We start from the raw sequence: 13,511 nt of genomic DNA, 5'->3' as shown, positions 1-13,511 counted from the left end.
CACCCACCGACGCCCCGCCCCTGCACTCCTCCTCCTCCCACTCCCCTCCGCCGAAGCCCCGCCCACACCCACCGATGCCCCGCCCCTGCACTCCTCCTCCTCCCACCCCCCCTCCGCCCAAGCCCTGCCCACACCCACCGACGCCCCGCCCCTGCACTCCTTCTCCTCCCACCCCCCTCCGCCCAAGCCCCGCCCACACCCACCAACGCCCCGCCCCTGCACTCCTTCTCCTCCCACCCCCCCTCCGCCCAAGCCCTGCCCACACCCACCGACGCCCCGCCCCTGCACTCCTTCTCCTCCCACCCCCCTCCGCCCAAGCCCCGCCCACACCCACCAACGCCCCGCCCCTGCACTCCTTCTCCTCCCACCCCCCCTCCGCCCAAGCCCTGCCCACACCCACCGACGCCCCGCCCCTGCACTCCTTCTCCTCCCACCCCCCTCCGCCCAAGCCCCGCCCACACCCACCAACGCCCCGCCCCTGCACTCCTCCTCCAACCCCCTCCGCCCAAGCCCCGCCCACACCCACCGACGCCCCGCCCCTGCACTCCTCCTCCTCCCACCCCCCCTCCGCCCAAGCCCTGCCCACACCCACCGACGCCCCGCCCCTGCACTCCTCCTCCTCCCACCCCCCCTCCGCCCAAGCCCCGCCCACACCCACCGATGCCCCGCCCCTGCACTCCTCCTCCTCCCACCCCCCCTCCGCCCAAGCCCTGCCCACACCCACCGACGCCCCGCCCCTGCACTCCTCCTCCCACCCCCCTCCGCCCAAGCCCCGCCCACACCCACCAACGCCCCGCCCCTGCACTCCTCCTCCAACCCCCTCCGCCCAAGCCCCGCCCACACCCACCGACGCCCCGCCCCTGCACTCCTCCTCCTCCCACCCCCCCTCCGCCCAAGCCCTGCCCACACCCACCGACGCCCCGCCCCTGCACTCCTCCTCCTCCCACTCCCCTCCGCCGAAGCCCCGCCCACACCCACCGATGCCCCGCCCCTGCACTCCTCCTCCTCCCACCCCCCCTCCGCCCAAGCCCTGCCCACACCCACCGACGCCCCGCCCCTGCACTCCTTCTCCTCCCACCCCCCTCCGCCCAAGCCCCGCCCACACCCACCAACGCCCCGCCCCTGCACTCCTCCTCCAACCCCCTCCACACTGAACCCCTATGGCCAAGCATAAAGAAGGGGAAGGAAGGAGGGATGCCAGAGACAGAAAGAGAGAGGGAAAGAGGGGAAAGGAAGGAGTGTGAGAGAGAGAGAAAGAGGGAAAGAGAGAGAGAAAGAGGGGAAAGGAAGGAGTGTGAGAGAGAAAGAAAGAGGGAAAGAGAGAGAGAAAGAGGGGAAAGGAAGGAGTGTGAGAGAGAGAAAGAGGGAAAGAGAGAGAGAAAGAGGGGAAAGGAAGGAGTGTGAGAGAGAGAAAGAGGGAAAGAGAGAGAAAGAGGGGAAAGGAAGGAGTGTGAGAGAGAAAGAGGGAAAGAGAGAGAGAAAGAGGGGAAAGGAAGGAGTGAGAGAGAGAGAAAGAGGGAAAGAGAGAGAAAGAGGGGAAAGGAAGGAGTGAGAGAGAGAGAAAGAGGGAGAGAGAGAGAGAAAGAGGAGAAAGGAAGGAGTGTGAGAGAGAGAAAGGGGGAAAGAGAGAAAGAGGGGAAAGGAAGGAGTGTGTGAGAGAGAGAGAGGGAAAGAGAGCGAGGGAAGGAAGGAAGAGAGGCCAGGCAGAGAATTCAAAACTCTTACTAAAGGCCACAGCAACGCGTGGCAGGGCACAGCTAGTATATATATAGATTATTATTATTGTCGAAGGCTTTCATGGCTGGAATCACTAGGTTCTTGTGGGTTTGTTCGGGCTATAGGGCCATGTTCTAGAGGCATTTTTCTCCTGACGTTTCGCCTGCATCTATGGCAAGCATCCTCAGAGGTAGTGAGGTCTGTTGGAGTTAGGAAAATTGGTTTATATATCTGTGGAATGACTTGGGTGGGGCAAAGAGCTCTTCTCTGCTGGAGCTAGGTGTAAATGTTTCAACTGACCACCTTCATTAGCATTTGAAAGCCTGGCTGAGCCTGGGGGAATCTTTTGATGAGAGGTGTTAAGATGTGCCTGGTTGTTTCCTCTCTGCTGTTTTGCTGTTGTAATTTTAGAGTTTTTTTTAATACTGGTAGCCAGATTTTGTTCATTTTCATGGTCTCCTCCTTTCTGTTGAAATTTTCCACATGCTTGTGGATTTCAATGGCTTCTCTGTGTAGTCTGACATGGTGGTTGTTGGAGTGGGTATTATTATTATTATTATTATTATTATTATTATGGCACATACATGGAATCTTGTAAGAACCTCCACAAAAGGAGGGGGAACCTTACCTTGCTGTTCCAGGATGACCTTGGCGCCCTTTTCTTCATCTTCTTCCTCCTCCTGCTTCTGCTGCTCTCTTGCTGCCAGGGCCTCCTTCTCCTCCTCCTCCTGCTCCCCTTCTTCTTCCCCCTGCTGCCCCTCTTCCTCGCAGTCCCTCTGCCAGACCTGGCAGGCCAAGAGGCGCCAGTACCTCTTGGAGAGGGCCGTGACGTCGCCCAGGTGCCGCCCCAGCTTCTCGTAAGGCCCGGGCAGGGCCTCCTCTCTGCGCTGCCGGACCTGGCCAAAGGGGAAGACGAGGCAAGCCGTGTGGAAGAGCAGCAGCAGCAGCAGCACCAGCCGGCACGCCATGGAGGGAGGCGGGGAAGGAAAGCAGCCTTCCTGAGGCGCTCTCCATGCCCGGCACCGGCGCTTAAAGGCCTCCTCTGGCCTTGCCAGCTCCTCCTTCTCCTCACGCAGCGCGCGCAGGAGGCGGAGACGGAAGTGGCGCTGATTGGACCACGTCGTAACCATGGAGACGGGCAGCGTCGTCGGCCTGCCTTCTCGCCTCTCACCCAAATGCTTAGGGCCCTTCCACACAGCCTTATATCCCAGAATACAAAGGCAGAAAATCCCACTCAGAAGTGTGGACTCAGATAACCCAGTTCAAAGCAGATATTGTGGGATTACACAATGCCTTGACATTCTGGGATATAGGGCCGTGTGGAAGGGCCCTTAGAGGCCCAGAAATGTTTGAGGCCTCTTCCACACAGCTGAATAAAATCCACATGGAGTAAATGGCCTCAGGCCTCTTCCACACAGCTGAGTAAAATCTCACATTTTCTGCTTTGAACTGGAATATATGGCAGTGTGGATTCAATGCACTTCCACACAGCCATATAACCCAGATTCTCAAGGTTTGAACTAGTTCAGTGTTTCTCAACCTGGGGGTCGGGACCCCTGAGGGGGTCGCGAGGAGGTGTCAGAGGGGTTGCCAAAGACCATAGGAAAACACAGTATTTTCTGATGGTCATGGCGATTCCATGTGGGAAGTTTGAGCCAATTCTATCATTGGTGGAGTTCAGAATGTTCTTTGATTGTAATGAACTATAAATCCTAGCAACTACAACTCCCAAAAGTCAAGATCTATTTTCCCCAGACTCTACCAGTATTCACATTTGGGCATATTGAGTATTTGTGCCAAGTTTGATCCAGATCCACCATTGCATGAGTCCACAGTGCTCTCTGGATATAGCTGAACTACAACTCCCAAACTCAAGGTCAATGCCCATCAAACCCTTCCAGTGTTTTCCATTGGTCATGGGAGCCAAGTTTGGTTCAAATCCATCGCTGGTGGAGTTCAGAATGCTCTTTGATTATAAGTGAACTATAAATCCCAGCAACTACAACTCCCAAATTACAAAATCAATCCTCGCCCAACCCCACTAGCATTCACATTTGGGTGTATTGGGAATTTGTGCCCAGTTTGGTCCAGTGAATGAAAATGCATCCTGCATATCAGATATTTACATTATGATTCATAACAGTAGTAAAATGACTGTTACGAAGTAGCAACGAAAGTAATGTTGTGGTTGGGGGTCACACAACATGAGGGACTGTATTAAGGGGTCGCGGCATTAGGAAGGTTGAGAACCACTGAACTAGTTTATCTGAATACTTACTTAGGTGATCCCTCGTTTTCCGAGGATGATTGTCTTCCAGTGTTCTTGTGGGTCCATATGTGGCCGTGGAGCCCTATTCTTGCTCTGCATCTTCTTCCGCAGTGAGGGCATTGGTTTCCAAGTGGAAGGCAGTCTCGGTCAGGGTTGGCTTGACGCGCCTTCCTCTTGACACACTTCTCCCTTTCGCCCTCCATTTGTGCCTCTTCAAATTCTGCAGCACTACTGGTCACAGCTGACCTCCAGCTGGAGTGCTCAAGGGCCAGGACTTCCCAGTTCTCAGTGTCTATGCCAGAGTTTTTAAGGTTGGCTTTGAGCCCATCTTTAAATCTCTTTTCCTGTCCTCCAACATTCCGTTCTTGAGTTCGGAGTAGAGCAACTGCTTTGGGAGACAGTGGTCGGGCATCCGGACAACGTGGCTGGTCCAGCGGAGGTGATGGCGGAGGGCCATCGCTTCAATGCTGGTGGTCTGAGTCCACACGGCCATAAATGGTTCCAATCTGGCTTACCTATCCGAACGTATCTCTCCTATGAAACATTTAGGACTTTAAGATCATTTGGAGAGGCCCTGCTCTCAATCCCGCCCTCCTCGCAGATGCGTTTGGCAGGGTTGTCTCAGTGGTGGCCCCTCGGCTGTGGAACACCCTTCCCACGGATATAAGATCGGCTCCCTCCCTTCTAACATTCCGCAAAATGGTTAAGACCTGGCTCTTCGAGCAAGCTTTTTCCACCTGAGCATAATTAGACGTAAATTAATACATGGAATGACTGACGATGCAACTGAACAACAATTTTAGAAACGAGGATCTTGTTTTTACAGATATATTTGTTTTTATAATACATTTTAAATGTTGAATTGTTTTTATAATTGTTTTAATCGTATTTGATATTTGTTATGGCATCAAATCGCTGCCGACTGTGAACCGCCTTGTGTCGCCTCTGGCAAAAAAAGGCGGTAAGTATACAAATGCGGTAAACAAATAAATATAACCCAGTTCAAAGCGGATAATGTGGGATTTTATTCACCTGTGTGGAAGGGGCCTCAAATAATCCAGTTCAAAGCCGATATTGTGGATTATCTGCTTTGATATTCTGGGTTATGTGGTGGCGTGGAAGGGCCCTGAGAGTTCAGAATTTACCTTATATAGAAATATCTTGGAGATGGGGCCCAAGTCAGAACATTAAATCCAATGTATGTGCCACCTCCACCATGGAGCCCCCAGTGGCGCAGTGGGTTAAACCCCTGTGCCAGTAGGACTGAAGACCAACAGGTCACAGGTTCGAATCCGGGGAGAGGCGGATGAGCTCCCTCTATCAGCTCCAGCTCCTCATACGGGGACGTGAGAGAAGCCTCCCACAAGGATGATAAAACATCAAATCATCCAGACGTCCCCTGGGCAACGTCCTTGCAGACGGCCAGTTCTCTCACACCAGAAGCAACTTGCAGTTTCTCAGGTCGCTCCTGACAAGACAAAAAAAAAAAACCTCCACCATATAGAATAGAATATTATTGTCATTGTGCTCTTGCACAATGAAATTCAATGCCTTCCCCAGCACACACCCCAAAAGCAACGCATCCATCCCTCCACATTCGCACCACCATCACCGCACAGCCCCCAATGCCACATCAATACGAAACCATGGAGTTCAATATACTGGTAGTTAAAGCTCTAGAATAAAAGCTATCTCTCGGGCCCTTCCACACAGTCATATAACCGGTCCACAATTTCACTTGATCACTTGGTGGTTTGAATTTGCCATTATTTTGACACATAAATAGCTCTCACGTGTCAAATAAGTTTTTATTTATTTTTCTTTTTATTACTATTATATCCTCCACGATGACATGATGGCAACAGTCTTGGACAGCAATGGCTCCCAAAGTGTCCCATTTAAGGTGGAATCGGGTGTCAAACAGGGATGTGTTATTGCCCCAACTTTATTCTCCATCTTCATTGCTATGATACTTCATCTTGTTGATGGGAAGCTTCCCACCGGAGTGGAAATCATCTATCGGACAGATGGCAAGCTGTTTAACCTCAGCAGACTGAAAGCCAAAACCAAGGTCACAACAATATCTGTTATAGAACTCCAGTATGCTGATGACAATGTCGTCTGTGCGCATACGGAAGAAGATCTACAAGCCACTCTCAACACCTTTGCAGAAGCATACACAAAGCTTGGCCTGTCACTGAACATTGAGAAAACCAAAGTGCTGTTCCAGCAGTCACCAGCCGTCCCCTCTCCAATGCCAGAGATACAGCTTAATGGTGTAACATTAGAAAATGTCGACCATTTCCGCTACCTTGGCAGCCACCTCTCCACCAAAGTCAACATCGACGCCGAAATACAACACCGCCTGAGCTCTGCAAGTGCAGCATTTTCCCGAATGAGGCAGAGAGTGTTTGAGGACCGGGACATCCGTAGGGATACCAAGGTGCTTGTCTATAAAGCTATTGTCCTCCCAACCCTGCTATATGCCTGTGAGACGTGGACTGTCTACAGACGTCACATGCAGCTCCTGGAACGATTCCATCAGCGCTGCCTCCGGAAAATCCTGCAAATCTCCTGGGAAGACAAGCGGACAAACGTCAGTGTGCTGGAAGAAGCAAAGACCACCAGCACTGAAGCGATGGTCCTCCAACATCAACTCCGCTGGACAGGCCACGTTGTCCGGATGCCTGACCACCGTCTCCCAAAGCAGTTGCTCTACTCCGAACTTAAGAACGGAAAACAGAATGTTGGTGGACAGGAAAAGAGATTTAAAGATGGGCTCAAAGCCAACCTTAAAAACTCTGGCATAGACACTGAGAACTGGGAAGCCCTGGCCCTTGACCGCTCCAGCTGGAGGTCAGCTGTGACCAGCAGTGCTGCAGAATTTGAGGAGGCACGAGTGGAGGGCGAAAGAGAGAAACGCGCCAGGAGGAAGGCGCGCCAAGCCAACCCCGACCAGGACTGCCTTCCACCTGGAAACCAATGCCCTCACTGCGGAAGAAGATGCAGAGCAAGAATAGGGCTCCACAGCCACCTACGGACCCACAAGGAAACCCACAATGGAAGACCATCTTACTCGTCCAACGAGGGATCGCCTAAGTAAAGTAAGTAAGTAATTGTATGTTAACATTGTCTGATAGAGCAGTAGCTCATATTTTATTGAATCAGTTCTTTATTGATAAATTATTTAATTTTTTTCAAGGTTTGATCATTATTAGCCTTGCAGCACATCACATAAGCAATATGAGGTCTTTATTTGACAACTCTTACTCAAATAAAGAAATAAGGATCCCAGAACTTTTGAACATGTTTTAGCCACATGCAGCTCCAAACTCAAAGAGGTGGGAAATCGAAGGTGTTCGGCGCAGTATATATCCCAGTATGCAGTAGCATAGCAGGTTTGTGCGATGTTCTATGTCTTTTCTTATAGTAGCTTTGTGTGGAAGTCAAATTCTTGCTGGAGTTCATGCACATGGCTTCTTTTTTTGTACATCTCCTGTGGAAAATGGGTGTTGGGAAGGGCCCTGCTGCCCCCTGGTTGCAGTATGCAGGCTTGCCATTTTTTCATTGAAATCGATTCTTTCCTGGCACACGGGAATACACCAAATACAACTTTAGAAACAGAGAAGACTGCATCCAATTTAATTTTGGATAATCAGGATGCAGCAACGAAATGTATCCAGGAAAAAATTAGCAACTGGCCTAAGTGTTGTAGATCTTTATTTGTTCAGAAGGGAGTCTGTCTTCTTCTGAGGCTGAGAGAATGTGACTTGCCCCTAAGTGACCCAGTGTATTTCCATGGCTGAATGAGGATTTGAACCCTGGTCATCAGAGTTGCAATCTTATGTTCAAGCCACAACACTAAACTTGTTTTCACAGAAATTATACTCTCTACAATAAGGAGATAGTAATTGTAAACTACGTTTCGAAGGCAGTCTGTGTTTATAATAACAGTCAAAATATGTATCTCTGTATGTATGCATTTTCAATCATGGCTTCCACATCCAGACTGCTATGTGAATCCCACTGATAAATGTGGACCAAACACAGCACATATACCCATCACGATCAACTTAAAATACTGGCAGAGTTGGGGGTTTTTTTGGGGGGGGGGGGGATGACAGAATCTGATGGGACTTGCAGTCAACAATATCACCGGACAGATTCGGGGATAAAGCGATTTACAACTAGGGAGATTTGAACCTGATAAGAGTTGCAGCCTGACCAGGTCTTGTGTTGATGGAAATTGAACTCCATGCTCTGTACAATTTTATAAATGGTCCCACTATGCATTTAGGCATTTTTCTAATGGGGACATTCATAAAATCCAAAACCAAACAATGACTATTTCTAATGAATAGCATTACAAAATATGTAAACTTGCACCAATGAGTACCTAAGCTAGTTAAAAATAAATATACTCTTCCTTGAAAACAAGAATTGGATGAGGAAGAGCATGATCTCTTGATTATGGATTTTGTTTTGTTTACTTTCAGGGTTAAAGCAGCAACATGCTGAAAGGGTCTTTGAATTAAATTAGCAATAGCTAAGCAAGGGGCTTTGAATTAAATTAGCAACAAATGAGAAATGTACTCCTTCTCTGTAGAAAAGGAACAGCACAGAAGAAAAAGTTTTAAAAACAAGAGGTGACATGTAGAGGTCATACAAAGTTTGAGCTTACATAGGAAGTTGGTTTGTGGTTAAGCGCAAAGTCTGCAGGCGCAAGACGGTACTTTCCATCAAGAGGTTGATGGGACAGGAAGAGTAAAGGTCAAAGTACTTTCCATGACAAAAATATTCTTTTTTACCTGAGGATATATAAAAGTTTGCAAAAACAGATGAGGGGGTAGCAGTCTGTGGAAGCACTTGCAGAAGTGCTGTCTGTTCACCTCATGCTGATCAGCTTCAATAAACGGTGCCTTACCTGAACCTATTGGACTCTGTGGATTTCTTCGAAAAGGGACCCCGCACCCTAAACCCGTGATCTCTTACAAAACTTTTTTTAAAAAGTTAAGATACTACTCCTAGTCATTGAACAAGAGATCCTATTACTTGGTGAAGTGGACATATGTCATCATACACTATAAACTGTTTTTTTCTGAGTTCACTCCATTTGACAAATCTAATTAGGCTCCAGTTGACATATTTTGCTTGCTCTAAATTTATGTCCAGACTTTAACATACGGACACATCCCTGAGAGAATAGCACTCTTCCAACATAGTGAATAGGGTCTCATACTGGATAGAAGCAGTTCTGGCAAAAGTGAATTTGTGCATTCAAATCAAGAAGCCACACTTCACTGCCTCCATTTGACTGACTAGGTCCAGGCAGCTTCGTCATGGAACGTGCAGATGTACTTTTCGCCTACACAATCACTTCCTGTACAACCTCCTAAAGCAAATATGTAGCTGCTGTGTTGGCATCGCTTTACTCCTTACGCATGCTATTTTACCATCTCTGCCTGATGAAGAAACTTTCAGAAGGTAGCATTTTGCACTTTTGAATTAGAATAAGGATACCGACAAGTTAGAACATGCCCCGAGAAGGGAGACATACATGATCAAATGTTTAGAAACCAAGCCCTGCGAAAAATGGTTTAGGGAGCTGGGTATGTTTAGCTTGGAAAAAAAGAAGGCATAGAGCAGGGTTCCACAAAGTTTTTAAACAGAGAGCCAGGTCATAGTCCTTCAAAATGTTGGAGGGCCGGGTTATAGTTTGAAAAAAAAATATGAATGAATTCCTATGCATGTATCTTACTTGTAGTGCAAAAAAAAAAAACAACAACATTTTAGAACAATACAATAATTAAAATTAAGAACAATTTTAACAAATATAAACTTATTAGCATTCCATTGGGTCTGCTTTTAGCTGATGAGATAGGGTTGTTGTTGTTGTTGTGTGCTTTCAAGCCGTTTCAAACTTAGGTTGACCCTGAGCGAGGGCTGGATAAATGACCTTGGAGGGCCGTATTCGGCCCCCGGGCCGTAGTTTGAAGACCCCTGGCATAGAGAGAGCATGATAGCTATGTTTAAATATTTGATAGGATATTTCTGCAGTTCTAGGATATGGAGCAAGGAAAAGAGATTCCACCTAAACATTAGGAAGAACTTCCTGATGCTACAAACTATTTGCCATATCCAGCCTCAATATGGTAGGGCCTCCTTTTAAGCAGAGGCTAGATGGCCATTTGTTGGGAGTGTTTTGATTGTGTCCTCCTACGTGGCAGGGGATTGGTCTGAATTGCCCTTATAGTCCCTTCCAACTCTATGACTTTTATTTAAAAAATCATGTCAGGAGCTACTTGAGAACTTGTAAGTCACTTCTGGTATGAGAGAATTGGCCGTCTGCAAGGACGTTGCCCAAGGGGCACCTGGATGTTTGATGTTTGACCATCCTTGTGGGAGACTTCTCTCAGGTCCCTGCATGGGGAGCTGGAACTGACAGAGGAAGCTCAACCTGTTCTCCCCGGATTTGAACTGCTACCCTATCCATCAGTAGTCCTGCTGGCACAAGGGTTTAACCCAGGGGTCCTCAAACTTTTTAAACAGAGGGCCAGGTCACAGTCCCTCAAACTGTTGGAGAGCTGGATTATAATTTTAAAAAAAACATGAATGAATTCCTATGCACACTGCACAGATCTTATTTGTAATTCAAAAAACACTTTAAAACAATACAATCATTTAAAAGAAGAACAATTTTAACAAATATAAACTTATTAGTATTTCAATGGGAAGTGTGGGCCTACTTTTGGCTATGAGATAGGATTGTTGTTGTTGTTGTTGTTGTGTGCTTTCAAGTCATTTCAGACTTAGGTTGACCCTGAGCGAGGGCTGGGTAAATGACCTTATTTATTTATTTTAGTTATTTTGGTTATTTCTACCCCGCCCTTCTCACCCTGGAGGGGACTCAGGGCGGCTTACAAAGGCACAATTCGATGCCGGCATCAACATAACAGTAGAATAAAAACAATATAGCAGCAATCAAACAATTAACAATCAGTTTCTACATTGCAACAATAAAACCAATAAAACTGATTTCACCGAATTAACACTCAGCGTTCACCATCTCATAGTCCAAATTTCAATTTCACTTTGTCAGTCCTGTCAATCCTAGTCGTCTAATTGTTCTTATCTAGTTGTCAGATTGCCCGAAGGCCTGGTCCCACAACCACGTTTTTAATTTCCTCCTGAAGGAGAGGAGGGATGTTGATGACCTAATTTCCCCCGGGAGTGAGTTCCACAGGTGAGGGGCCACCACTGAGAAGGCCCTGCTTCTCGTCCCCACCAACCTCACTTGTGATAGAGGTGGGGTTGAGAGCAGGGCCTCCCCAGATGATCTCAAACTCCGAGGTGGGATGTAGAGGGAGATGCGTTCGGACAGATACGCTGGGCCGGAACCGTATAGGGTTTTGTAGGCCAAAACCAGCACCTTGAATTGTGCTCGGAACTGAATCGGTAGCTAGTGGAGCTGACACAACAGGGGGGGTGGTGTGCTCCCTGTATGACGCTCCAGTGAGTAATCTGGCTGCCGCTAGCTGGACCAGTTGAAGTTTCCGAACAGTCTTCAAGGGCAACCCCACGTAGAGTGTGTTGCAGTAATCTATTCGGGATGTAACAAGAGTGTGGACCACTGTGGCCAGATCAGGCTTCCCAAGGTATGGTGCACAAGTTTTAATTGTGCAAAAGCTCTCCCGGCTACCGCCGAGACCTGGGGTTCCAGGCTCAGCGATGAGTCCTTGGAGGGTCGTATCTGGCCCCCGGGCCATAGTTTGAGGACCCCTGGTTTAACCTATTGCACCACCAGGAGCTCCTAATTTAGAACTTGTTTAGACTCTCATGTCCTTGCATGGGGAGCTGGAGCTGACAGAGGGAGCTCATCTGCAGTCTCCCTGGATTTTAACTTCAGTCCTGCTAGCACAATTGCGCCACTGAAAAAATGTATTAGCACAAAATATATTTTTGACTCCTTCGCAAGCATACAGCTTTGTGAAAGGTGCCATTAGGTGGTGCTGTATTATAAGAACATAAGGTTTGCTTTGCAGACGGTTCCTCGTCATCCAGAAGGCTGCTTCTAATAATAGCTAGCCAGGTACATCTGGAATTTTACAAGCAAAGTGGACGAGTGAGGAAATAATTTGTATCAAGCACCTGCTCATCATGCACACTGCTTCTAAACAGTGAGGCCCAATTTGCGGCCATGGTTAAGATAAGAACCTTCAATGAATATGTTGGTAATCCTTTTACCACTATTAATTACCTTTTACCACTATTAATTACCACTGCAATTCCCTTGGAGCAAGGACACGCCTTTCTTATACGTGACTTGTGAAGAGAACTTTGTGCACATTTACTTGTACATGCCCCGTCCTTGATCCAAGAAAGGCTTCCAGGGTGGCTCATATTATAAATATTACGGCATGGTTGTAATTTGTATTTAAATCTATATTTAAAAGATGACACACAAAGTAAAAGGGACAGGGAGGGGAAATAACAGGCCATCTCTTTATGTGATTTAGTCAGCTGAGGTCTTTCTACATTATTATATAGATCACTATATGCCTATGTTACATTATAAGCCATCATTTTCATGCCAAACACGGGAAGAAATTAGTGAACTACATGAGAAATCTATCCTTACTCAGCTATCCTTGTAGTAGTATCTAGAAGCCATTGTAATCTGAGAACCTAAAACTATAGCAAAGTGCTTCCCAAATTCTCTGATGTGTAAGACTGGAAATCCTGCACCACACACACACCAGTGGGTCAGGGATAGTCCCATATTTGTGCATATTATTATTGTAAACACACTGTAGTCTGACATGCTTATTTATCGTGTCAGGAGCAAACCAAATAGTTGAATTGCATTTTAAACAAACAACCAAATGAACAAACAAACAAAACACAAAGTTTGCAAGCTTGGTATTTGATTAAATGTCCTTTGACCAGTAGCTGGCCACTTGGAGTGCCCCTGGTGTTACTATAAGAACGTCTTCCACTGTGCATGTAGCAGGGCTCAGGTTGCATTGCAACAGATGGTTTGCTCTTCTCCACACTCGCATGTCGTGGATTCCACTTTGTAGCCCCATTTCTGAAGGTTGGCTCTGCAGCTCGTGGTGCCAGAGCGCAGTCTGTTCAGCGCCTTCCAAGTCGCCCAGTTTTCTGTGTGCCCAGGGGGGAGTCTCTCATTGGGTATCAGCCATTGATTGAGGCTCTGGGTTTGAGCCTGCCACTTTTGGACTCTCGCTTGCTGAGGTGTTCCAGCAAGTGTTTCTGTAGATATTAGAAAACTATTTCTTGATTTAAGTCGTTGATGTTGACTTCCAGAAGCAGTTTTTAGGTTTAGCATGTTACTGCCTGGGGAATCCTTTGTTGAGAGGTGATTACCTGTCACTGATTGTTTCTATGAAGAGAAAGATGGAGTAGCCATGGGGAGCCCTCTCAACCCAGTCATAGCAAATTTCTACATTGAACACTTTGAAAAAGAAGCCCCGGGAACAGCAACAACAGCAACAAAAGTCTATATGGT

At 47.6% G+C, this 13,511-nt stretch overlaps 1 protein-coding gene across 4 annotated transcripts in view; it reads right to left on the bottom strand.

The window, feature by feature from the left end:
• The window catches only part of TOR3A (torsin family 3 member A), a 39,494-nt gene extending 36,692 nt beyond the window's left edge, over nt 1-2,802 (bottom strand). For 2 of the 4 annotated variants that reach the window (XM_060774439.2, XM_067467647.1), the window contains exon 1: nt 2,345-2,802. In XM_060774439.2, the coding sequence (XP_060630422.2) occupies nt 2,345-2,684 (340 nt within the window). In that variant the 5' untranslated portion in view covers nt 2,685-2,802. The remainder of the gene's footprint in view (nt 1-2,344) is intronic. The other 2 variants (XM_060774438.2, XM_060774437.2) reach the window with 1 other exon arrangement.
• Between the last annotated feature and the right edge of the window lie 10,709 nt (nt 2,803-13,511).

This window comes from Anolis sagrei, chromosome 4 (assembly GCF_037176765.1).
Source record: "Anolis sagrei isolate rAnoSag1 chromosome 4, rAnoSag1.mat, whole genome shotgun sequence".
Taxonomy (NCBI): Eukaryota; Metazoa; Chordata; class Lepidosauria; order Squamata; family Dactyloidae; genus Anolis; species Anolis sagrei.
The sequence above is the reverse complement of the archived record's forward strand: the minus strand, read 5'-3'. Positions and strand labels throughout refer to the sequence as shown.